This window comes from Xyrauchen texanus, chromosome 44 (assembly GCF_025860055.1).
Source record: "Xyrauchen texanus isolate HMW12.3.18 chromosome 44, RBS_HiC_50CHRs, whole genome shotgun sequence".
Classification (NCBI taxonomy): domain Eukaryota; kingdom Metazoa; phylum Chordata; class Actinopteri; order Cypriniformes; family Catostomidae; genus Xyrauchen; species Xyrauchen texanus.
This window is the reverse complement of record NC_068319.1, coordinates 16,568,776-16,594,248: the sequence shown is the minus strand read 5'-3', so window position 1 is coordinate 16,594,248 and position 25,473 is coordinate 16,568,776. Positions and strand designations below refer to the sequence as shown.

At 38.1% G+C, this 25,473-nt stretch overlaps 1 protein-coding gene across 1 annotated transcript; it reads left to right on the top strand.

Annotated features, from left to right (window-relative positions):
• Positions 1-25,144, top strand: LOC127636723 (metabotropic glutamate receptor 5-like). Its single transcript, XM_052117412.1, has 9 exons — positions 1-87; positions 917-1,659; positions 6,473-6,722; positions 15,118-15,353; positions 15,564-15,810; positions 16,028-16,196; positions 16,565-16,691; positions 18,880-19,819; positions 21,940-25,144. The coding sequence occupies exons 2-9, from the start codon at positions 975-977 to the stop codon at positions 22,817-22,819; spliced, it is 3,534 nt and encodes a 1,177-aa protein (XP_051973372.1). The 5' UTR covers positions 1-87; positions 917-974; the 3' UTR covers positions 22,820-25,144.
• The last annotated feature ends 329 nt before the right edge of the window (positions 25,145-25,473 follow it).

The following is a 25,473-nucleotide window of genomic DNA, read 5'->3' as shown; positions in this document are numbered from 1 at the left end:
GTGAACGCTCATCGCACACGCTCATACACCCAGAGACAAGACGCTCAGCTAAGAACACGAGCAATGGCCCAAAATAACAAACGAAGGGTAAGTTGTATTGTTGTAGGTGTTGTTGTTGTTGTTATTATTATTATTATTATTATTATGATTACGTGCGATTTTACTTTCACACTTTCTCTGTAGAGGTCTAACGGTCACTCTGAATCACTCTTAAGTTAACGATCATGTTTCTGTGGATTTGAAGGGCAAAGTGCTTTGTTTGACCATCTAGTTCTTAAATATATGTTGCGCCAACATATTAAGTACTATTCTGCAACGCAGTTTTATTTTCCTAGCTATTTCTAGAGTGATATTCACTCGTTCATGATTCAGGCTTTTTACGTACTGACTGATTTCAGCACCACGGACAGCTCCAAAACAGAAGATACGCATTCTTGTAACTTTTCTTTCACAACTGGCACGTTTGAAGTGATTAACGCCCTTTTAATGAAATGAATGCTTAATTTGGGTAAAAAGGCTATATACAAATTTAAGTGGCTGCTGATCAGTGTAAGAACATTAGTGGCTGGGTATCAGTATTGTGGATTCTGATCTCTTCTCTAAACGATTAGGTTATTGATGAATCTCTTTACTGACTGTAAGTCTATGAAACGCTGCATAGGATATATAGTACATTTTGCACTCTGCTTCATGTGCATTTAAGCTACATTTCCCCTGATTTCAATGAGATATCTAGAGGAAGGCAGAAAAATCCTCACACTTTAGAATAAGACGTTGCCCTGGCGACAGCTCATCCTTATCACGACTCTCGACAAATATGCACCTCTGTGATTCAGTGGGTGGTTGATGATCTCCAGGGATATTGTTCTGAAGGTTGTTTTTTTCTCCAAACCTCTTTCTCCTGTGACTCTTTCAGATGCCCCAAGGAACCTACTAATATTCTACACTGTGTCTGATCTGAGAGGGCGAAGGAAATGGAGATTTTACATTTATTGGTGTTTGTGCTGCTTGGGGACAGATTGGGTCCGACAAGACTGGACATTGTGGTGAATGCCCAGGCCAGTGAGCGCAGAGTCTTGGCCCACATTCCAGGTGACATAATCATTGGGGCACTCTTCTCCGTCCATCATCAGCCACCGGCGGACAAGGTTCATGAGCGTAAGTGTGGAGCCGTACGCGAGCAGTATGGTATCCAGAGGGTAGAGGCCATGATGCACACCCTGGACCGCATCAATGCAGACCCAAACATCCTACCCAACATTACGCTGGGCTGTGAGATCAGGGACTCCTGCTGGCATTCAGCTGTCGCTCTAGAGCAGAGCATTGAGTTCATTCGAGATACCCTGGTCTCAGCAGAGGAGGAGGAGGGCATTTCCAAGTGTTCAACTGAAGGTGGAGGTACACCCATGAAAGGGAAGAAGCCAATAGTTGGACTGATCGGGCCTGGGTCAAGCTCTGTGGCCATCCAAGTTCAGAATCTCCTACAACTCTTCAACATTCCCCAAATTGCATATTCAGCTACCAGTATGGACCTCAGTGATAAGTCCTTGTATAAGTACTTCATGAGGGTGGTGCCCTCCGATGCCCAGCAAGCAAGAGCTATGGTGGACATTGTCAAAAGATACAACTGGACATACGTATCTGCTATTCACACAGAAGGTACAGTGATGATCTATCCCTTAGAGTGTATTTTAATGGAAACATATCTTTATTCACACCTATAATGGGATTTATAAATTAGAAAGATTTTGAGAGTCCTTAGAAGAAATAGAGCTGCCCTGAACTCTTCCCTTTTGAACAGAAATACTCAAAGAATTCATTCAAAGCTTGGGAGCTTTCATTTCTTTTCAACACTGGTATTTCACAAAAGTCAATGCCAGAAAAATTTACCTCTCCAGTTGTACGTAACACCATTATTTAAAGTGCTAATTCTTCCATATTCTTAAAGTAAGAGATTTTTGAGAGGGATCTTGTGAGGTGACAATGTATCCTACTCAGCCTTTATCCCCCGGTATTATATTTTCTTACAGCAAAATCTATGTATTATTCATTGAGGAAAATGTCACATCTTGTAAGGAGCTGTAGCAGTCGCTGTTCAGATGTGTCTATGATTCAGATGTGGCATGTGCCACATGTTGTCGAGATACTCTCGTTTAATTTATTACATTTAAAATAGGTGACAACAAGATTTTACACCATTTAAACTGCATTAAGTCACACCTGTGTAACGTATGCACATATTTTGATTGAGTTCAAAACCAGGGGCTGTTTGGCTAGAAGATTGATGACCTCACAGCCAGGTGTTAATTGCCAGCAGGTAGTTAAATATGGAACCCTACCAAGTTTACACCCACAAACAGAACAAGGAGCTGTGAAATGCTTCATAATGATTCATTTGCTTTCATATTCTCAAACAAATGTGTGTGCCTGCAGCTCCGTTTATATTATGTAATTCTTTGACTTTTAAAACTTCCCTTTACATTCATACTTTATAAAGTATTGCTAATAAATGTTAGCTGCAGTGGTAAATCTGGGACCTATACTAAATATTTTTCACCTTGATTAGATAAAGGTTAAATAGTCATTAAAATGCATAGTGAAATGTGCTAATTAAGTATGTGTGTAATGAGATTGTATTACCTTCAGCAGTTTAAACCAGCCTAAGATGGTTTGCTGGTATGAACTGGTCTACGGTGGTCTCCCAGTCTGGTCAAGCTGGTGCTCAGATGAAAACGAAAACCCCTCTACAATCAACCAATAGACCATCATGAAACGGGCTGGGAGACCAGTTAAGAACAAAAAACTTGCTTAGGCTGGTTTAAGCTGCTCTCAAGAAAGGTGCCAGTGTCAATACAAGTTAAGCTCAATCAACAGCATTAGTGTCAAAATTTTACCACAGATTACCACAAATATTAATTTAGACTCATGCCTCCTTTTCTTTAACCCTTTAAGCCGGCAGACCCGCAGAGAAAACAATAATTATCAAAATATTAATAAATATAGCCTTGCTCAACAGAAAATAGGTATAATTTTAAAGCTTAGAAACTATACTTTACAATACATGGCATTATAACCAAAAGTAAACAAGTGCTTTGAAATTTACGGACTAATCAGAAGTTTTCTGTTTTGATAATTTATTAACAATTTTGCACCATCCATATTATTGCAATCGGTTAAAACATCAAACTGATCAAATAGCCATGTGTCATATGTTGTTAAAAAAAACTCTCAAAGAGTACAACCAGCCAATTTGTTTTACTTACAGACAAAAATATAGCGAGTATAGCTAAGTATATGTCTTTGACATACATGTTACATGTAAACAGGTGTTGCTTATATGCCATGTTTTTGCTTATAACTTCAAAAAATTCAACAGAACATAAAATATCACACACCATTACTTAGAGGAGGTTAATATCTTTAAAACGATCCAACAGACAACGTAACCGGATGCATACATCAATAGCTAATCCACACGAAGCACAATATGCACACATCACATAATGTACTATCTGGCTAAAAAAAAATTCTTCATCGGAAATTATGTAGTATGTTGTCCAGCATCATGGAACACTAAACCAATCATAGTGGTATTCAGATTGCTGCTACCAGAAGTGGAAGTCATCCAAATATGGGCAGAGAGGATCATTCACTCTAATTACCTATGGCCACCAGGAGATGGCGCCAAGTACATGAAACAGTCTCAATGATGACTCAAATGACACAGAATGGAACTGAATGAGATCTCGTTACTCATGTCTGCATAGTTTGGAGAGAGAGCATACCTTTAGTAATTTCTGTAATTGCATGTGTAATTAGTTGTTATGTACAATTATTATGTTTTATTTGTTTGCAGAGGCTTTTGGGCACTTTGAGACATTTTTGTACAAAAGGATAAATTATTTTTGTAATGCTTTCACTTTTTATAATTTTATTGTATCAACACTCAAATGTACTTGGTTACAGGTGACATGAGTTGGAACAAAACAAAAGTAGTTTTTCAGAGCTACCTTATTTACACTTTGAGATATATAATATCAAATCAGAAAAATAAGAAAAAAGTATTTTTTTTTCAGCAGTTTCTTAGACGCTGAATTTATATATATCATTTCAGTATGCTACTGAAACATAAAATTTTTAGAAACACCCTCAGAACTTGAAGGGTTAAAAAGAAGCAAAGATCTGGGTTACAGTGAGACACTTACAATGGAAGTGGACCAATATGCGTGGTAAAATAATTTAATAAATAATTCCTCACCAATCTTTTTTCTGTAAGGTTATATCCAGTTTAACAACTTTGTTGCCAAAAACAATAAAAGGTCTGAAAAAACAGCCAATTTAAAAAAATTAAGTTAAACAGAAGAATTAATGTAAGTGTTTTTAAACAATTATAAGCGTCACATTTCTGCCTTTAAACCCTCCAAAAATCGGCCCCATTGTAAGTGCCTTACTGTAATTGTTTTTACATTATGCCACAAATTCTGTTGATTGTGACAAATGTGCCTTTAATCAGCAGGTAATACAAACAGAATATGGAAACAAAATACTGGAGATTTACTGTAGTTGAAATGCATTGAAATGCAAATGTTTTCAAATAGTTTTTTTCAATTCAGGCAATGTGGCAAACAATAGCGTACCTTCCTAGAGATTTGTCTATTGATTGTTTGATCATGTTTAAGAGTGTCTTTGATGTTTGCACAATGATGCAGCATACACAGAAACACTCAGTTATTGTGTTGCTGCTGTGCTTTTGTTTTGCCCCCATTTTTGCCTCATTAAAAGCCATAGAACAAACTGAAATCATTAGCTGAAAGGCGATCGTGATAATCATTTACATCTTTAGCTATGTTTTCACTGTCTGTGGATGTTTAATGAATTTCCTGGTTGAGTGAACACAATGTTTAAAGACTTGTCTTTTCAGCAGCATCTGTCTCTCTGTAGGAGGTAGAGAGTGTTATCAAATTATCACTATCACTATATTTGACACAAGGAGGTCATTTTAGCTGCAATTATTATTGCATCTTATGACTGGCCTATTGACTTACGATATTGCTTGTTTTGGACTATTTTTGATTGCATGCCAAGAAAATATTTCATAACTCTCGCTTTAAAAAAAAAAATGATATATTAATTTTTATCATAGCCAGATTGTTCTAGCAAAGTTTTAGTGCAGCATAAGTGTGAGAATTCACAGAACTGGCACAGATGAAAGGAGTGAAAGATTTGGAAAGTTTTTCCCTGAGGAGAGAGATTAGAGATGGAGTCATGTGCATTTAAAACATAAAACTTCACAGAGAAAAAAATATTTTATAGTCAAAAAGTTCCTCTGCTGCATTTTAGCAAAAGTAATTTATATAGTAGGACTCATTCATAGTTTTAGGCACTTAGGATCCTCGAAATTCACATATCAGAATAAATGGCAATGGATATTTCTCACCTTGCAAACACACCCACTCTCAGTCTCAGGATTTTGTTGGTATACAAATTGCATCTTGGGGTTTAGAGCTGTACTTTTCATTTAGAAAACAAACATAACTCACCCGGCCAGATTTGAACCTGCAACTTCTGGATTACCAGTCCAGACCTTAAACTACTACTAATTTATCGCCACAGCAATACTGATCTTTAATCAGAGCAAAGCTCCATCCCTATAATCTTGTGGGTGTTGTTTTATCCTGTTAATAACCCAGAGCTCATAATTTCTTGTGTAATTAACATATTTGTGTATTGATTGGAGGAAACGATGATCGTAGATTTATTTTGGTGGAAATTAAGTCATTGCAGCTTTAAGTTTGGTTTTTATTGAGACATCTCTGCTATTGTATCAAACCCACTCCTCTGAAAATGTGTGAGAACTGGGAACATTCCTCACATAAAAGTAGGTGACCTGATTTTTATGTAAATTGGGGAGTTTACCCCTGATGCTTTTGAGAAACAGGTGCACCGTGGTCTGTTTTTCATTAGTTTGTCTTAGAATGAAAATGTGAAATCTGTTTATATTCTTTGCTGAATATATTCCAGAATGCAAAGCACTGAACATGGATACTATTATAGAGGGTAAAATAAAACATCTCAATTTATATTACTCTTAGTTAAACCGAAAAACGAGAAATCAAATTTTTCTTGATCTTTTGAGCTAGATTAATATTTCAGTTCAGAAACCTGGGAAGTCCAGTTTACTTTTTATGAAACTATGGGTTAGATTTAGATACAAGGCTTTTGGTAGTGAGGTAGGTTCTGTTGATTTAAAAAACCTTATCTGTTTGGGAGAAAATTAAATACATTTCTGGCAAACCTTGTGGTGTAGCACCTACACTCTGCATATCCTTCCGAAAGATGCTAATGTTTTACATTTTTAACAAGGTCTTTGTTCATTTCAGACTGACCTTAACAATTGTGTGGCGCATTTCAGCACAGATTGTTTTGAAGAGGCAAAGAGGCTGTTATTGAATCTCAATCTCTCCATTTTTAGGGAACTACGGTGAGAGTGGAATGGAGGCCTTCAAAGACATGGCAGCCAAGGAAGGCATCTGCATCGCCCACTCTGACAAGATCTACAGCAACGCTGGAGAGCAGAGTTTTGATCGACTTCTCGATAAGCTCAGGAGCCACCTTCCCAAAGCTCGTGTGGTGGCATGCTTCTGTGAGGGCATGACCGTTCGTGGCATCCTTATGGCTATGAGACGGCGCCGCCTAGTTGGGGAGTTCCTATTGGTTGGAAGGTGAGTAACCCAAAACATGTACTTCAGAATGTATATTTAGATGCATATTCGTGGCAATTCAAGCTTTCCAAAGCGGCTACAAGACAACACTCCTCAAATGATGACTGTAAGAGATGGCAAGCACTCTTGGCAGGTTTGGAAAACAAATTTCATGTCTTTTGTTGATGTGTAGGTGGTGTATTGCAAAAGCTTACTGTACATGTATAATACTTACTGCTGCAGAACCAAGCAGCATTCTCTGAAGATATAGTGTAGGGGAGAACAGGGCTAGTTGTCACACTTTGTACTCTAGTGAATATTTCTCTGGGTACCTTTATTTTCAAAAGTCAAGTCTTGGCTACAAAAAAAAAAGCTTTTACTATTTACACCGTGATTGGCTATAAAAAAGATACAATTCAATTAACACATGTTGAATAATATCGTGGCATGTTGCCGCACTCATTGGGGTAAGTTGTCACAATGGACTTTTCAGGAAAATGTAAATATTAAAGCAATTATAAAGCACAAAATTATTCATTAAACAGCTAAAATAACATACACAAAATATCAAACCATTTATTTGGCCAACAGAAATTGTGTAACATAACAAAGGACAGAATACATGTGACAGTCTGCCCCAAACCGATATTGATGAAAACCCTTGTCCTGAGAACACACATTCTTTATATATTTGACCAACTGCTAGAGAAAACAAGCAGTTGTGTAATTTGACTTCTAAACCCAAAACATTTTTGAAAGTTGCAGAGATAAAACCCTTGTGACATCTTTACCATATGACAACTAGCCCTGGTCTCCTCTATCTTTTTTATCTTCTTAACTGCCTTTTATCTCGTGTTTAGTCAGTGCTTATTACACCAAGATTGTGGGTCATATATGTCCACGGCTTCAGGCTATTCTGTATGTATTTCAAAGAGACCACCTTTTGAATGTCCACCTACATCTGTTGATCGTCATCTACAACTCTCTCTGTGTGTGTGTGTGTGTGTGTGTGTGTGTGTGTGTGTGTGTGTGTGTGTGTGTGTGTGTGTGTGTGTGTGTGTGTGTGAGACAAAATCAAGATGGATCAAAACATCGAAACAAAGCTCATCTTCTGTCTGCTATCACCACAATTGTTGCCATAATCACCATCATCCTCATTATAATGTATAATCCAGTCCATAAGCAAGGTATGTGATTTTTGTTTACTTCAGTAAAGGCAGTTAATTCACATGATAATAGGTCTTATTCACTAATAATTGCGTTTCCCTTGACTACACATAAAAAGCTGCATTTTTCAGCCACATTTGGTTTCAGTTGGTGTTCAATTTTTTCCTAAATATAGAATAAAGTTATGTTTTAACTAATTGAAGAATCATGATTTCTGCATAAAAACACTTGCGTACCTGTTTTGTCATGCATATGTGTAGTAAACGAGACCCAATATATCCTCTTGAGAGTTGATTGTGTAATCAAGTCTTGAGAGGTGCTGTAACACAGAGCTGATGCTGTAATTCTGGGGCTGTTTCAACAAGTACAGATTGACTCTTTAACACTCTTAAACACATCAACTTTACCTAATAGGTCCTCCTTCCAGCTGACACACTGAGTCAGAGACTCTTTTAAGCATTCAATGACTGACAATAGGATAACTGTTTATGACAGATCCTTTGAAGAGTTTTTCAAGAATTCAACTTGATCTTGAAAAAATCTCACACGCTATTCTTAGTTTCGATTTATTCTACCCATTTTAATCTCCTGGAATGTGACATCTTAATGACTTATATTTAGCTTCACCCCCATTTCAGTCCTCGCTGTTCCATTAATACATCGCTTATGGATATTAAGGACCGAAATAATGTATTATGTCTTTGATACATTATACTAAGAATACTCTCCAATTTCTGTCTCTGGACTGGAGTTCATTAGTTGGTGTTCTGTTTGATAATTCAACTTTTGCTCATTGTTGGACATGAGGACAGTCTGATAATCTCTTAAAGGTGAAGTGTGTAATTATTTTATGTTAAAATACTTTCTTCTTTGCCAGTTTAATGTGCAAGTAATCCATTTGAAGGTTGACTTCCAGAGGAGTGTGAACAATGTGTCTCTGTGGGGCTTCTAAAATATTGTACTGTTTTTATGAGAGGTTCAGTATGTTAACTTCTGATGGCTTCAACAGAAACGTATACCGTGTACCATATACTGTATATACATTCACTGTGCACTTTATGAGGAACACTATGGTCCTAATATAGTGCCCAACATGTTTTTTTTGCTGTTGAAGCCCATCCTCCTCAATGTTTGTGCATTCTGAGATGTTATTCTGCTCACTACAATTGTACAGAGTGGTTACATGAGTTACCATTGCCGTTCTGCCTGCTCGAACCAGTCTGGCCATTATCTGTAAACCTCTCTCATCAACAAGGTGTTTTTCCAAATGCAGAACTGCCGCTCGCTGGATGTTTTTTGTTTTTGGCACCATTCTGAAAAAATTCCAGGAGATCAGCAGTTACAGAAATACTCAAACCAACAATCATGCCACGGTCCAAATCACTGAGATCACATTTTTCCCTATTCTGATAGTTGATGTGAACATTTACTGAAGATCCTGACCTGTATATGCATGATTTTATGCACTGCACTGCTGCCACACGATTAGCTTATTAGATAATCGCATGAATAAGTAGGTGGACGGGTGTTCCTAATAAATTGCTCAGTGAGTGTACATATACCATATACCAGCTCCGAGTTCACAATTGCTCTTTCTTTAAAGATTTACAAGTTATATTTGAAGATCAATTAATCTATGGAGAAAAGTAAATAGATTTTTTCTTCTAGAGCCCAACTGTTGAGCTCTATTGACGAAACGGGTGGAGCGGAAGGGCAGTTGGTGGAGTGGAAGGGCATTTGAGTCTTTGGGAAACCTGTTTGGAAACAATTGTTATTTTTGCAATTCCGTTTATTGCTGCTAGTGGTACAGAAATGGCACGTTTCACCTTTAAGGAAGAGCTTCCATTAAATGTAATGGATAAGAACACCTGCTGCTAAATGTAAATGAGGAAAAGAGAAAGCAATTACTAAACAGGCTTAATGTTAAAGGATTGTTTTATTGTGTTTATCTTCTTATTCAAGTAAAACTATTTGGCAGTGTGAAAACAGTTCCCCAACATCTCCATGCATATGCAGGAGTGGACTGTCTGTGATCTCAGGCAGACTTTAAAGCTGTCAGACGTCTTATCTGCATAGGGACACCCACACACATTCACACGAGCCTGTCGAGTTGAGTGTGGGAAAACAAGAGAGAGTGTGTTTCAGAGTATCTTTTTAAAGGAATAATTCACCTAGAAATGAAAATACTCTCAAAAATGTTTTACACTCATGTTGTTTAAAACCTGTATGAATTTATTTCATCTGTGTAACACACACACACACACGCGCGCGCACACACACACACACACGCACACATGTTGGCGCAGCTATCATTATGACACCCCACACACACACATTTATAGGCAGAATGTTAGTTTCAGTCACATTCACCTTCATTGCAGCCAAAGTGAATGGTGACTGAGCCTGTCATTCTGCCCAAAGTATCCTTTTGTGTTCCATGGAAGAAAGAAAAGAATTCGCATTTCTTTCATGAATTTTTATTTTTGTGTGAACTATCCCTTTAAATCAAACCAAAAAGTATTTAAATGCAGATATTTTTCAAGCTTGCACTGTGAATGAGAATATTTCTGTTTTCTCATCTTGAGGATTATTTTTGTGAGGTTGATTTCATTTTTTCCTAAAAGCAGTCGCCTAATTTATGAAATGCAGTAATTAACAGATTTTTTTTATACACATTTTTAAATACAAACAAAATAGATTGTTTCATATGCCAAAATTGTAGCATTTTGCTCAAGTGTAACAGACTTATGGCACTCGCTCTGCAGTATTTTGTTTATTTGTGTTGTTTATGAATACATCAAGAAGATCTATTTCAGAAAATGGTGTCATGTGCCTCTGAGAATTCCAGACAGCCTGGTTGGGCTTAGATGCCATGCTTATGGGGCATCAGTGAGTGTGTGTGCATCTGTACTGAATCTGTGTGACTTTGTGTGTATGTGGATGACTGGGTGACCGAGTTTGTGTGTGTCTTTGTTTGATGAGGAGTCAGACACTAGCTCCAGGGAAGAGGTAGCCAAGCGTTTTTTCTCTTTGGTTCAATGAGAATATGACCACTGTGTCTCTGTTCCAATTCCTTCATCTCTGTGTGGCTGCAAAAGTGAGAAATTGTCTTGACATTTTTAGAAAAACTCTGATACCCTTGGCCCCTTCGCACTTTGTTTCTTTGGCATGTACTGTGGTGTGGCTGGGCAACATAGCAAAAAATTATATCTAGATATTGTTTAGTCTTTTGACAATATTTGATATACAGTATATCTCAAATGTTTATGTTTTTGCTCTGAAAGGAATAAAAGGGTGAGTATAAACAGCAACCAAAAGCATCTTCTTTGCTATAGTGTTAGATGCTATTTGCACCCCTAATTAAATACTAACATACAGTATTGGGTCCCACAGACACCCAACACCAAACCCTAATCCTAACCTTCCCTTATAAAAATTAACCTTGGTTTTACATTAACCATAGTATCAACATGGTATTTAAAATCATAGTAACATGGTTGCTATATTAACACAATATTACTACAGTAACGCCATGGTTAATTGCATTAAAACTATGGTTTCCACCAAAAAAACATGGTTACTATAATATTACTGTAGTAAAACGATGGTTAATTTGACATAGATCAGACCTTTCTCTCAACTCCCTTACTTTCACTGTGACCAAATCACTGCACAGCAATCAACCTTTATATTCATTTGTATTTATTATTATTATAAGGAATTATTAAAGGAAATAATAAGAGTGGAGACAGGAATGCTACAAAAGAAATGAAACCCAGGTCGTCCGCATGAAAAAAGAACATTCACATCATCGTTACACCCCACATCACTGCAGTGACACAAGGGGTGCAGTTTGTCTTTAATTTTTGTGTTTCCACCAGACCTTTGTAGTGCAAACAGCCACGTAATGTGACAGGTTCTATTTCCACCTAGTACAAATAGTCACTCCATTTTTTTTATAGATGAGCCATCATTTCAACCAACCTAAATGAAACCTAATTTAATCTTCAGTTTCACTTTGCGGCTTTTCTGCGACTTTTGCTGTTATAAATCTGATAATATTTTCTGTCCTCAATACAGCAACATCCCACATAAATGTGTGTCATTCCTCTGTGGGATAATTGCAAACGGATTAAAACTGTGATTCGTGTAAACTGAAGGTTTCATTCCAATATCAAAACACCCACAAACATATTTTGCCTGAAATGTTCACCATAACCTTTTCGTAAAAACAAATACTCTGCTGTTTTCCCCAAATCTGGTTTTGTGCTATAAAAGCTGATTAAATGCATTAGTTGTCATTGATGTTTTTATGATTATTTTTATTCATCTTTGTAAATGTTAATATATCAAAATACTATTGTTCATTGTTTGTTCATGTTCATTCTTAATGCATTAACTAATATTAATGTATAGGCCATAACTTTTAATATAAAAAAATTTGAAATTAAAATTAACCAAGATTAATAAATGCAGCAAAAGTATTGATCATTGTTAGTTCATGTTAACAAATACAACCTTAAAGGTGCACTCAGTACTTTTCGTCAATAAAAAGGTTTAACTCCTAAAGATATGAATTATAATTTTGCAATATATGTATGAAACCCCAGTCATATCAGTAAACATATAAGCTGTTTTATTCTACATGGAGAGGGTCAACACATGGGGGCTGCCATGTTAGAATTACATGACCAGCCGAATACTACTCACTCAATCTCAGTAACCATCCTGTTATTTGACACGTTCACTCATTGACTAAAGGAATCATGTCTGACTGTGAATACTGGAGTTCTACAATAACATCTGAAACTGAAAAATATTGATTTTAAATTATGCTGCATCCAAGCCACTAGGTGTAAGTGTAAGTCCAAGATGAACCAAAGACAAAAGTTACTGAGTGCACCTTTAATGTAAAGTGTTACAGGTTATAAAGTAATTAATTAATACTATTTATAAATTATCTGTTGCAAAGGTGATGTAAAGATGACCTGTTTTATTTACGAAGTCTAACTATAGTTACAGTGTAACAAGTTCCACATATGGCAATATAGCTAAACAAATCTTGTTATTTTTCTACCTTTTGATTATATTCAATATCTCGTTGTTAAAGTATTACCTCTAAAATGGCTAAATATTCAATCAGATCTACCATAATTTTGCCCAAACAGCCATTGTTGCCATGTTGAGGACAATTTTGAGTAATAACGAAAACCAATTCCAGTCAGTGTTTTGTGCAGATATCAAAGAAATAGACAGTTCAAGTTCAAAGATGCTAAATTGCAATTTCTAAGCACTCACATACTTGCGCATAATGAAACCTAGTCTACTGGCACGGTCTTTAGGAAACTTAATGACTAAACAGCCTAAAAAGCCTTAATAGTCATTGCAATACCCATACAGTATATTGGTTTCTTTTATATCTGCACCAAAATAATAATGAATGTATTGTAAGTCTTTGATAAATAACCCAACCCTTGGGGCTCTAGTTGTGCTGTAGGTAAACACTCTTTTATCTGCTATAAAATGCTGTCAGACATCTTTATAAAAGGCTATGGAGCCTTTGGCATTTATGTTGTCTTTTTAAGGTTTCCAGCAGCAGTGGGCATATGGAGGCTGACCGCTGGGGTCAGTGTGTGGGTTTGCTGTGCGGCTCAGCTCTTTTCCATGAGATGATTCAAGCTACTGCTAACATGCCCCTCTATGCTTTCCCTCCCATCGCTTTTGCCTCCAAGAACAAGTTATGAAAGCCTCTCGTTTACCTACCATGAGAACAAAAATAATACCTCCCACACACTGCTGGTTGTGTAACATTTAGCACTATGAGTTTAGGAAATGTTTGAATGCATAGATGGAGAGAACGCTGAAAAATGAGTGGCATTCCGCACATTCCGCACTGTGTGTGTGTGTGTGTGTGTGTGTGTGTGTGTGTGTGTGTGTGTGTGTGTGTGTGTGTGTGTGTGTGTGTGTGTGTGTGTGTGTGTGTGTGAAAGAGGAGTCCAAAGATCTGCTTTGCTGCTTAGAGGAATAGTTCAAACTATTAAAACCCAAAAATTAAAATTCTTTTCTTCTGTGGAAACATGCAGTGGGAGGGGCAGTGGTGGCTCAGCGGTTACGGCTCTGGGTTACTGACCAGAAGGTCAGGGGTTCAAGCCCCGGCACCACCAAAGCACCACTGTTGGGCCTTTGAGCAAACCATATACCCAATCTGCTCCAGGGGTGCCGTATCATGGCTGACCCTGCACTCTGATCCCAGCTTAGATGGGATATGTGAAAAAAATAATTTCACTGTATATATGCAAAAATGTAAGTATAATATGTGGCAATAGATCAATAATTATTATAAAAGTGGTCCATATGACTTGTGCACTGTATTTTTAAAGTATTTTGAAGACTTATGATAGCTTTATGTGAGGAATGGTCTCAAATTTAAGTTGTTATTCACAGAAAAATTTGACATCAGCTCTAGCTCTCTATAGGAGAGTTCTTTTTTGAGCTGATGTTTTTTTTTTTTTATCTTTTTAGTTATCTAAAATGCATATATGTTAATATTAGTTAAAGGAATATTTCAGCCAAAAATAAAAATTCTCATCATTGACTCACCCTCATGCTATCCCAGATGTGACATCCCAGACTTTCTTTCTTCTGCAGAACACAAATGAAGATTTTTCAAAGACTTTATCAGCTCTGTTTGTCCTGACAATGCAAGTGAATGGTGACCAGATCTTTGCAGCTCCAAAAAGCACATAAAGGCAGCATAAAAGTAGTCCATAAGACTCCAGTGTTTAAACCCATATCTTCAGACGTGAGATGATAGGTTTGGGTGAGAAACAGATCAATATTTAAGTCCTTTTTTACTATCAATCTCCACTTTCACTTTCACATTCTTCTTTTGTTTTTGGAGATTCATATTCTTCATGCACATTTTTCCCCCTTTTGCATTCCTCTGAAGCAATAAAATAATTTGGATTCCCTAGCCTTTGTGTGGTGCACATACATCTTATGGGAAATATATTTTACTGGCTGCCACAGTCTGTCACAGTAATGTCAGTATAAAGTACTGGCTGGCATTGTCCCAAAGACCTACTTCATAGTGTAACCTGGTCATAGCTACTGGGCTTTGCCTTCTATATGGTTCAATCTGGACAAGTAGGCTTCCTGACTGTGTCTCACAAATTTAGGCTGTCTCAAGGGAATTACTTCTATGAAAAAAGCAAGAGTGATTCATTCCACACTTACTTTCTCTTTGCAGTGATGGTTGGGCAGACCGCTATGATGTCACAGATGGGTTCCAGAGAGAGGCAGCAGGGGGAATCACAATCAAACTGCAGTCTGCTTATGTCACCTGGTTTGACGATTACTATCTCAACTTGCAGCCGGACACAAACAGCCGGAATCCCTGGTTCCCAGAGTTCTGGCAGCATCGTTTCCAATGCCGGCTGAAGGGGCATCCACAAGAGAGCACCAAATACAACAAGACCTGCACTAGTGAGTTGAACGTTCTGTCAAACCATATCAGAATGACCAGGTTCCTCACTTTTTGTTTGTGCTCTTCGTTTATACCTATGAAAATCCATCCATCATATCCATCCAAGGGCATTAGAACAATTTGAAAGTGGAGTGGATGTCAGAGCTGTGGTAATGCAAGTGGGCAACAATTGTTATTGGTTTTTGTTTTTTTACTATGCCAATTCACAGAGAAGGAGTTGCTCCGACACCAGTACGCTCAGGACACGAAGATGGGCTTTGTGATCAATGCCATCTACTCAATGGCTTACGGTCTGCATGCCATGCAGAAATCTCTGTGTCCCGGATATGCAGGTCTTTGTGAAGCCATGCGACCGATTGATGGAGGTAAACTCTTAGAGTTCCTCATGAGGACCGACTTCACTGGCGTCTCGGGAGAAGTGGTGCTGTTTGATGAGAACGGAGACTCCCCGGGGAGGTACGAATCTTTCCTTTTCTGCACCAAACAAAAGGCAGAATGTGCTTGGATGCTCCCTTCAAACATACTCAGTAGACAGATCTTTCTATGATGCTATTGTGAAGTAATTGTGAACAAAACAACTATTACAGACTGAATGGCTAGCCTATATGGGCAAACCATGCAACCAGTTGTGGAGATTTATTGCAAAGATAATTATGTGTCTTTTATGTTCTAGATATGAAATTATGAACTTTAAACAGATGAGTGAAGAGGACTACAGCTACATTCACGTGGGCAGCTGGGACAACCGTGGGCTGAAAATGGATGATGAGGAAATTTGGGCCAACAGCAGTGCTATCATCAGATCAGTGTGCAGTGATCCCTGTGAGAAAGCTCAGATCAAGGTGAGAAAGGCAGTGAAAAACTCCTTTGGGAGAAAATGAGTGATTTCAGTGCTTGTTTTGTTTTTTGGTTTTGTGCTTTGTCACCCTGGAAAAACCCACACACCCTAGCAACAGCATAGCAACAATAAAACCATTCAGAACACCATAGCAACTCAAAACACCTTAACACCCATAGCAGCACCCTGGCAGTAACCCACACACAGCCACCTAGCAACCACCCAGAGCACCCTAGCAACTCCATAGCCCTCACACCATAGCGTTGTGGTGCAGTTTTGCTCATCTGAGCACTACCCACTTTATATATATATATATATATGTATAAAGCTTGTCAATTATATAACTTGACTTCACCTATTTGTCTGTTTCAGGTGATCCGTAAGGGTGAGGTAAGCTGCTGTTGGACCTGCACTCCATGTAAAGAAAACGAGTTTGTGTTTGATGAATACACCTGTCGTGCATGTGAGCTTGGATTCTGGCCTACCAATGACCTCACAGGTGATTCTACTTTACCTCCACCTTCAAAACAAAATGTTCTTCTTCTAGATACAAAGTCTCTGTGCCTTAGCACACAGTTCTGAACAGAAGATTATCTCTGAAGAACCAGTCATATTGAAAGAAACTACCAAGCTTCTCATCTTGTACAACAGTGGGTGATATAAGTGTCTTGTATCTGGGTCACAGAATAACATGCGAGACCCATTTATCTCTCAGAGCGTCATTGGAGAATCTGGACCATGGCAACTTAATGCCAAAAACAGAGATTTGGACTTGGCGGGGGTCTCCATCAGTATGTTCCAGAATTGCTGTCAAGCTTAAGCCCTAAAGCAGCAGTCTCTCAGCATGAAGTACATTACTGAGAGCTGTGGCCGCTAAGCTGTTCATGCATGACCCTTAATGGCAATCTTTTGACATTTATTAATAGGTTATTTTGTATCACTACATTTTTCTTGATCTTCCGGTTTTGACTAGTTTGTGGGGTTTAGAATGTACTTTTGGCAAATCTAGTTAAAAGGGTCTGATGTCATGAGAAATCAAATTTTACATGATGTTTTGAAATAAAACAGTTCACTGTACTTTGAAAAGACACTTTATTTTGAACTGTGCCAACTAGAATTGACTCATCAGCAATTCTGTTTCTCATTTAATATGCAGTTCCTGTTGCTCAAGCATAGCATTGTTAAGGTCATGGGTTTGTTCCCAGTGAACGCATCAACTGAAAAACGAATAATCTGAATGCAAACTTTAAGTGTCTTCCAAATGATTAAATGTAAAAAAAAATAAAAAATAAGCATAAAAAGTCAGTAGAGGATGTTTACAAAGAAGTCTTAAAGGCACAGTAGCAAAAAAAAAAAATAAGGGAAAAGGGATATTTCACCTATAAATTAAAAGTCTCTCATACTTTACTCACCCTCATGCCACATGTATGACTTTCTTTCTTCTGCAGAACACAAATTAAGATGTTTGAAGAACATTTTAGCTCTGTAGGTCCTCACAATGCAAGTGAATGGGTGACTGGAGTCTTATAGATTACTTTTATGCTGACTTATGTGATTTTTGGAGCTTCAAATTTTTGGCACCCATTCACTTGCATTGTATGGACTAAAAGAGCTTAGATATTCTTCTAAAAATCATAATTTGTGTTCTGCTGAAGAAAGAAAGTTATAAACATCTGGGATGGCATAAGGGTGAGTAAATGATTTTTGGGTGAACTATCCCTTTAATGGTAAATGCCAAAAAGTGGGTGGATAACAGTCATGAAAAAACTAATTTATGACTGTTTTGGTTGGGGGGAAAAACCTTGACTAATATAGTAAGTGGACCAAAGGAAAAATAGATAAATGATAAAGAAATTATTTTTGAATCTACACATTTAGAAGAAGTCAGTTTGATTTTGCCAAGTAGGATGTGTTTCTAAATCACCATATCTTGTTAAATTCTTGTAAAAAATGTTAACCCTTAAACTAACACTATAATATTATTGGTTTATGTTATTCCAGCACCAAAAAGGATGTTAATACAAGAACATGTGATACTTGGCAAAATCACGGTCACCCTTTAAGTACACAGAAGGAACCATTTTGTATGCTAATAACATTGATAATCATTATAATCTCTGGCCATAACGTTCTTAATTTGCTTTTGTTGTTGCTGGTTTTTCAGTAGGGTTGTCAAGAACTGTATGTGACTTGTAAAAAAAGCATGGCAAACCTCCACAGACCAATCAGATGAACCTCATTAAAGGCTATCCAAAGCAAAACTTAGTTTTATCCCCTGCATACTTTCTTCTGATGCAAATCACACATGCTAAAATATCAGTGCTTGTTGATGCCAGCCTCTGATGCATAATGTATGGTGCTTGGTTGAACTGATGGTTTTGTTTGTTTCTTTCACCTTTTTTTTTTTATAAAGTTGCTCTAAAATTCTGCCGCAAGTTTCACTGTGAAATCTACATAATGATGGATGTTCTCTGTACAATTTTTAATGTCACACGTCAGTGGATCTGAGTAATTATAGACACAGGCATTATACTGACTTGGTTAAGTATGATAAATATTGTTTGCACTGCTTATTGATCTTCCAGTGGTGTGATTGCAAACCCTGAGGTGAAATTTTTTTATTTGAAGTTCCAGGGCAATGTGCAGGCCTAATTACATTAAAGTCTTTTCAAATTCATGTTCCTCAGGGTGTGAGCCAATCCCGGTGCAGTACCTTCTGTGGGGAGATCCTGAGCCTATTGCAGCTGTGGTCTTCGCCTGCCTCGGCCTGCTTGCCACCATCTTCGTCACCTTAGTCTTTGTTAGGTTCCACGATACGCCAGTGGTGAAGTCCTCCAGCAGGGAGCTGTGCTTCATCATTCTGGCTGGTATCTGTTTAGGGTACCTGTGTACATTCTGCCTGATCGCCAAGCCACACTTGGCCTATTGCTACTTGCAGAGGCTGGGTATCGGGCTATCACCCGCCATGAGCTACTCCGCCCTGGTCACCAAGACCAACCGCATCGCTCGCATCCTTGCAGGCAGTAAGAAGAAGATATGCACCAAGAAGCCTCGTTTCATGAGTGCCTGCGCCCAGCTGGTCATTGCCTTCATCCTCATCTTGATTCAGCTGGGCATCATTGTGGCACTTTTCATAATGGAACCCCCGCAGGTGATCTACGACTACCCGTCTATACGCGAGGTGCACCTCATTTGCAATACCACCACACTTGGAGTGGTGGCGCCATTGGGATACAACGGGTTGCTCATCCTCAGCTGCACCTTCTACGCTTTTAAGACCCGAAACGTCCCTGCCAATTTCAACGAGGCCAAATACATTGCGTTTACCATGTACACCACTTGCATTATCTGGCTTGCATTTGTGCCAATTTATTTCGGTTCCAACTACAAGATAATCACCATGTGTTTCTCGGTGAGCCTCAGTGCTACCACTGCGCTATGCTGCATGTTTGTGCCCAAAGTCTACATCATGTTAGCCAAACCAGAGAGGAACGTGCGTAGTGCGTTTACCACGTCGACTGTTGTGAGAATGCACGTGGGTGATGGAAAAGCTGCTTCTGCTGCTAGCCGGTCCAGTAGCATGGCTAACCTATTCAGACGCAAAGGATCTGGTACAGACAATGTAAGGTCAGTATCCACAGCACATGATAGACCATTTAGACCCCATTTCCACCAGGTATTACGATGCGTCTCGGGTGATCCGATCACATGTGGTCAGGTGAGACACATCGCTGTTTACACCTGGTCACTTAAATGCGTCTCCTGTGACCACTTGTGTTCAGATTTGGAGGGGAGGGTCTCTGTTTCATGAGGACATACATCAATCACTATGTCAGTGTGTTACTGCATGATATTAAAGCACAACAAATAAAAAAAGACAAAGAAAACAAAAAAAACAACAAAAAAAATGGTGCGCTGTTGATCAAATTTAATCTAAGCACAAACGCGACATGTTCAGCAGTTGCTGAATTAAAGGAGTTACCTGTATTTAAGGAGCTTCAGGTGTTCGTGCTTGTCATCTGTGTTGATGTCGGACACACTAAAGTAGATCTGTGAAGCTCTCATGATTGTATGTATCTATGTTTTAAAACATTCTGATCGGACAGATATTTCCTTTTAAATCCGCTCGTAACCTTCAAAGTTTAAGATCTTGTTTTAGCGCATAGGTTGATTGACAGGTGAGGGGTGGCGCTTCACTGCTGTCGGGATGCATACAGGACAGATTAGCGTTTTCACCTTAAATGTGATCTGGTCACATGCGTTTTAGACCACATTCTTATATGATTTTTTTGTGATCCAATCACAAAACGTTTTAGACCCCATTTAAACCTGTATATAAAAAGCGTCTTAATACCAGGTGGTAACGGGTTCTTAAAGTTTTACATACAAACTACTATTTGGACATTTAAAAAGTATGAATGACATTGCATTTAAGGAATATTTCACTCAAAAATTATGATTTTCTACTCATTTACCCGTATGCCCTCTCAAGGTCATATGACTTTCTTCTGCGGAACACAAAGATATTTTGATGAAGATTCGATATGAATATATCCATACTATGTGAGTCAATGGGGTCCAACATCTCCAAGAAGGACATAAAGGCAGCATTAAGATAATCCACACAACTCAAGTGGTTTAATCCATGTGTTCTGAAGAGATACAGTCAGTTTTGGGGGAGAACATACCAAAATGTAAATGTGTAAATATGTTGTAATTGTAATATCAAACCAAGTGACATTTATTTGAAAGACACATAGCACAAGCACAATTTTCAAGCAAGAAATGTAAGGTTTTATTGATTTAAATAATAAATCAATAGATAAGTATTTGGACACTGGTTGCCAAACATTAGTTGAATATGTCCATAGTTAACGTGATTAACTATGCCTATGATTATACTCTGCTAGGACACGTGTGAATTGTGTGAAAAATTACTTTGGGTCAAGTTGATATTGCAAAAATGGCTTATAAAGATGAAGTTAATTCTGAGACTGGTGGTAACTGTAGAATTGAGATACAGTACATTGTTTAGTTTAGTTTAGTTATGTTAAATAGTATTAAGATTGACAAAAAATTTTATTAAATTTTTTTATTACTTTATCTTTTATGTTTCTTTAAAACGGTTCAGTTTAATTGGATTTACGCTGAATGAATTTAGGGATAATTAGGCATGAAATGCCAATTATTTTTATGTCAGTTCTCAAAATCCTAATTTTGCCTTTTTATAATATGACATTCCGTCACTGCTCTCAATTGCAGAAAAATCTACTGCTGACAAAATAAATAAATAAAACTCACATTAAATCTGTTTATCTCTCAGTAATGCCTGCCAAATGTTTGCTTTTAAGGATGAGAATGAGTGTAGACTGAAAATGAATCAACTCCCAAACTGAGCATATTTTAGAGCACACACAAAAAAGAGGGAAAAAAAAGCTAATATTCCCTTCGAAAGAGAAAAAAGCCTCAAAGAGCCCCAACCAATTACTCTGTCTGCCTGTGAATCATTCCTTGATCAAGTCTGAGGTTTCATGCATTTGGGTCGATGGGCCCCAAGGGGCATTGAGAGCACTGAAGTTAGAGATTTCCTTTTGGACATAGAGAAGTGGCAGTAGTAATTGCTGTTGTAATGGCTGGGCAGAGATGGGTAATGGCAGAGTCAGATCCCTTTTGCCTTCTAGCTGTTATGTCACAGACTGGCATATGTTTGGCTCCAGCCATGATCTAATATGTGCCTCTTTCCACAGTTCAAATGGCAAAACGGTGACCTGGGCACAGAACGATAAAGGTTACAGGCCAAACCTTTGGAAGCGGATCTCCATTCACCTTAAGAAGAAGGAGGAGTCCAACCAGACGGCCATCATTAAGCCTTTCTCAAAGGGCTGTGACCGCCTGCCAGACACTGGGGTGAAGGTAGCATACGAAGGGCCTCAGAAAAACCAGCGCTACCCTGTAACCTACCGCCCTCGAACCCCTTCTCCACTCCCGACTGTGTGCCAGCGGGCGTCTATGAAAAGGTGCGAAGTGGAAGGCCGTGATGAAGAACATGTGCCGGTAGTGCCCCTGCCTTCATATCTTACAGAGCGCTTGCATCATGGCGCCCCCCCCCAGACCTCCATCATGGATCAGATCAGCTGTGTGGTCAGCCATTTCACAGCCAACATCAGCGAGCTCAACCATATGATGCTGCCCGGTTCCCCACCAGGGACAGCTTTAATTGTCGCCCCCCCAGTCCCAAGACCCTGCTCCCCGTCTTTCCGCAGGCACCCACAAGAAAGGCAGCACCCTTCCACCGTCACCACCTATGCTGATGTGGTGGCTGCAGCAAACAACAACCCTCGCTCTGCGGTTGGCATCACCGGGGGTATTATGGCTGGTGGGAGTAGCAGAGCTTCACCAGCCAGTCTTTTTGAGTGCACCTACGACTCTTCATGTGCTGTCAGGACCACTGATTTGGAGGACTTGGGCACCTTGACTCCCCCTTCCCCATTCAGAGACTCCTCCGTGGATTCAGTTAGCGAATCGCCCACATCGCCAGCCTCGGAGCTGCCGTTGTGCGAGCCCTGCTCCCCAATATACGACCAGCTGATGCTTAGGCACTACAGCCAGAGCTCTTCTTCACTCTGAGAGACTGTCCAGAGGACAGAAAGGGCGAAGGCATGTAATGAGGGTTTGCATCTGCATAGACTGCAAAACTGAACTGTAAGTGTCATGGAATGTAAACTATTCATATACAAGCACTTACAGAGGACGTTTTATGGTGCTCGGAACCCAGCCCATGTTCAAAATACGGATAGTTTGAGATCTGCATAAGTGAAGCCACTTCGCAAAATGGCTTTTCAGCTAATTATGGATGTACTTGATATGCTCTTGTGTATGAGAGCACTCTGAGAATGTTCAGAACTTGAAGTTTATAGTCATACTTGAGAAGGTGTAACTGATGTGGAAGATGACATGTGTTTGGCTTTCAGCCAGTAATAACATTCCAATGACGTCAAACCACACTGGTGTGTAAAATAACAATATTCTGAAATTTTACGATTTTTTTTTGCCCTTTTGCCTGTCTGCAAGATGTCCCATGGTTAAACATCTTGCACAGTTCTTCACATACAAGGAAAGTGTAAAAGTCTGAACGTACTGTATAGGACCAAACTGAGAGCTTTTGAAGGAATATTCCGGCTTCAATACAAGTTAAGCTCGATCGACAGAATTTGTAGTATAATGTTGATTACCACAAAAAACTATTTCGACATGACCCTCCTTTTGTATAAAAAAGCAAACATGTTAATGTTAGTGAATGGGGACAGTTTCTGGAGGGTTTTAAGGCAGAAATATGAAGCATATACTTTTTTAGAAGCACACATTAATTCTTCTGTAAAAACATGTGTATTATTTGAGCTATAAAGTTGTTTAAATCATATATTGTTTTTGGTTGTTTTAGGGTTTATGGCTAATCATGGCAAGAAAATTGTAAAATTGGATATTATTTTACACTGAAATGGTTAGTAAGCGATTTAATCACACTAAAATCATGTTAACACATATAATGTTTACATATTGTGGTATACTTTTGAAAAAGTGAATATTTGAGTGTTTACTGATTGGCCCCATTCACTTACATTGTAAGTAACTCACTGTAACCCAGATTCTTTCTTTTTTTAAGTTGACAATATTTTTTATCGTAATCAAAATTATGCCACCAATGCTGTCATTTGAGCTTATCTTGTATTGAACCCAGAATATTCCTTTAAGTGCAAAACGTTTGTTTACATTTTGGTCATTTTCTTTATTATCCTAGATTAGAGGTTGCATGTAGTGCCACTTTCATAACTCATAAAGATATATATTATTATATTTTTCATAATGATAATTATATTACAAGGATTAAGAGCTAATTTATTTAATTAACAAAGAAATTTCCCACACTTTAGTGTAGACAGTGTGTCTTAAATGACTTCTGGCCTGTTGGGTAGACAATGTCTAATCTGAAATCCAAGGTCAGGTCAGTGTATTTATATGAACACTTCCAAACATTACTTGAAGTATTTATTGAAGAATCACTCTAATTTAAAACACGAAGAGGAAATCAAACAAACAGTAATAGCTTTTTACAGCCTAGAGTGTACGAGAATTCACAAAAACGTTTACAAGTGATGAGTACTTAAAGCAATATAAATGAATGCACGGCATATAAGGTATAAATACAATTATTATTTCCTTTGCATATAATTTTAAACAACACTGTTTTTAATCCCCTCAAGCTTGTGTTCCAAAAACATACACTTCGTGGGCTAAAACACATGAGCCAAAAATGAAATAATACCCATTGTCATTACACTGTGGATGTGGTTCTTATAAATGGGGCATTACAGTCTCTGTTGATAAAACGTATATGTATAAAACCTATAACCACATGAACTTCTCCCATTAAATATACATTTTTTATTACCTTCTTATCTAAGTTTAAGTGCTCGGATTTTCCTGTAGTAGGAGTGCACATTGTATCTATCAACAAACGTTTATTCTTTTAATCAATGTGCAATATTCTTATTGATTAGATGTTATGTAACAAGGTCACATGTTTGCATGCAGAACAGTGCCATTAGCTAAAATAAGTGCTTATCGTTCTTTTAAGAACTTTTGTACATTTTCTAAAAGTCTTTTTGCATTTCTCGCTCTTTGCCTTTTTTGACGAGTCGGTCGTAGAATTTAGATTTCGGGCCGTGCGTGTGATGTATTTTTCTACTAATTGTTTGTGCTGATTCAATATAATGGTGGATTAAGTTTTGTGACAGTGGAGAGAATGTAACTTGCAATATTTCAGTTAAAGGTTTAAATTATAGTGTGGACAAGTCTTTTGTTACTAAGTTCAGGTTTTAATTAATGGTGTGGAAGTAGTTTTTATTTCTCTTCAAAGCGTGTAAAAAATATTTGTTTCACTTGATTGGTATTAAAGGGAACTCAATAACAATGTTTCTTTTTCTTTTTATTTGTAGTTTAATCATTTAAAATTATTCAGTGGGAATATGTGGAAATGTTGTGTGCACTAAGGCTGGAGTTTGCATGGTTGTGTTATTTTCACCATTTTCGTGATTAAGTGAAGAATGCAGTTCCAACCCCCTCCTTGCTGTCCTTAATTATCCATCTATTTGTATATATGTACATGAAAGGCAGACAGACAGACAGATAGATAGGCGGACAGACAGATAGCTAGACAGACAGATAGACCGATAGATAGACAGATAGTTAGATAGATAGACAGACAGACAGCTAGACCGATA

Excerpts from the sequence above, each read along its gene's own strand:
- LOC127636723 (XM_052117412.1), top strand. The coding sequence starts at position 975 with ATGGAGATTTTACATTTATTGGTGTTTGTGCTGCTTGGGGACAGATTG. Across the intron at positions 1,660-6,472 it reads ATCTGCTATTCACACAGAAG|GGAACTACGGTGAGAGTGGA; the intron begins GTACAGTGATGA and ends CTCCATTTTTAG. Across the intron at positions 6,723-15,117 it reads GAGTTCCTATTGGTTGGAAG|TGATGGTTGGGCAGACCGCT; the intron begins GTGAGTAACCCA and ends TTCTCTTTGCAG.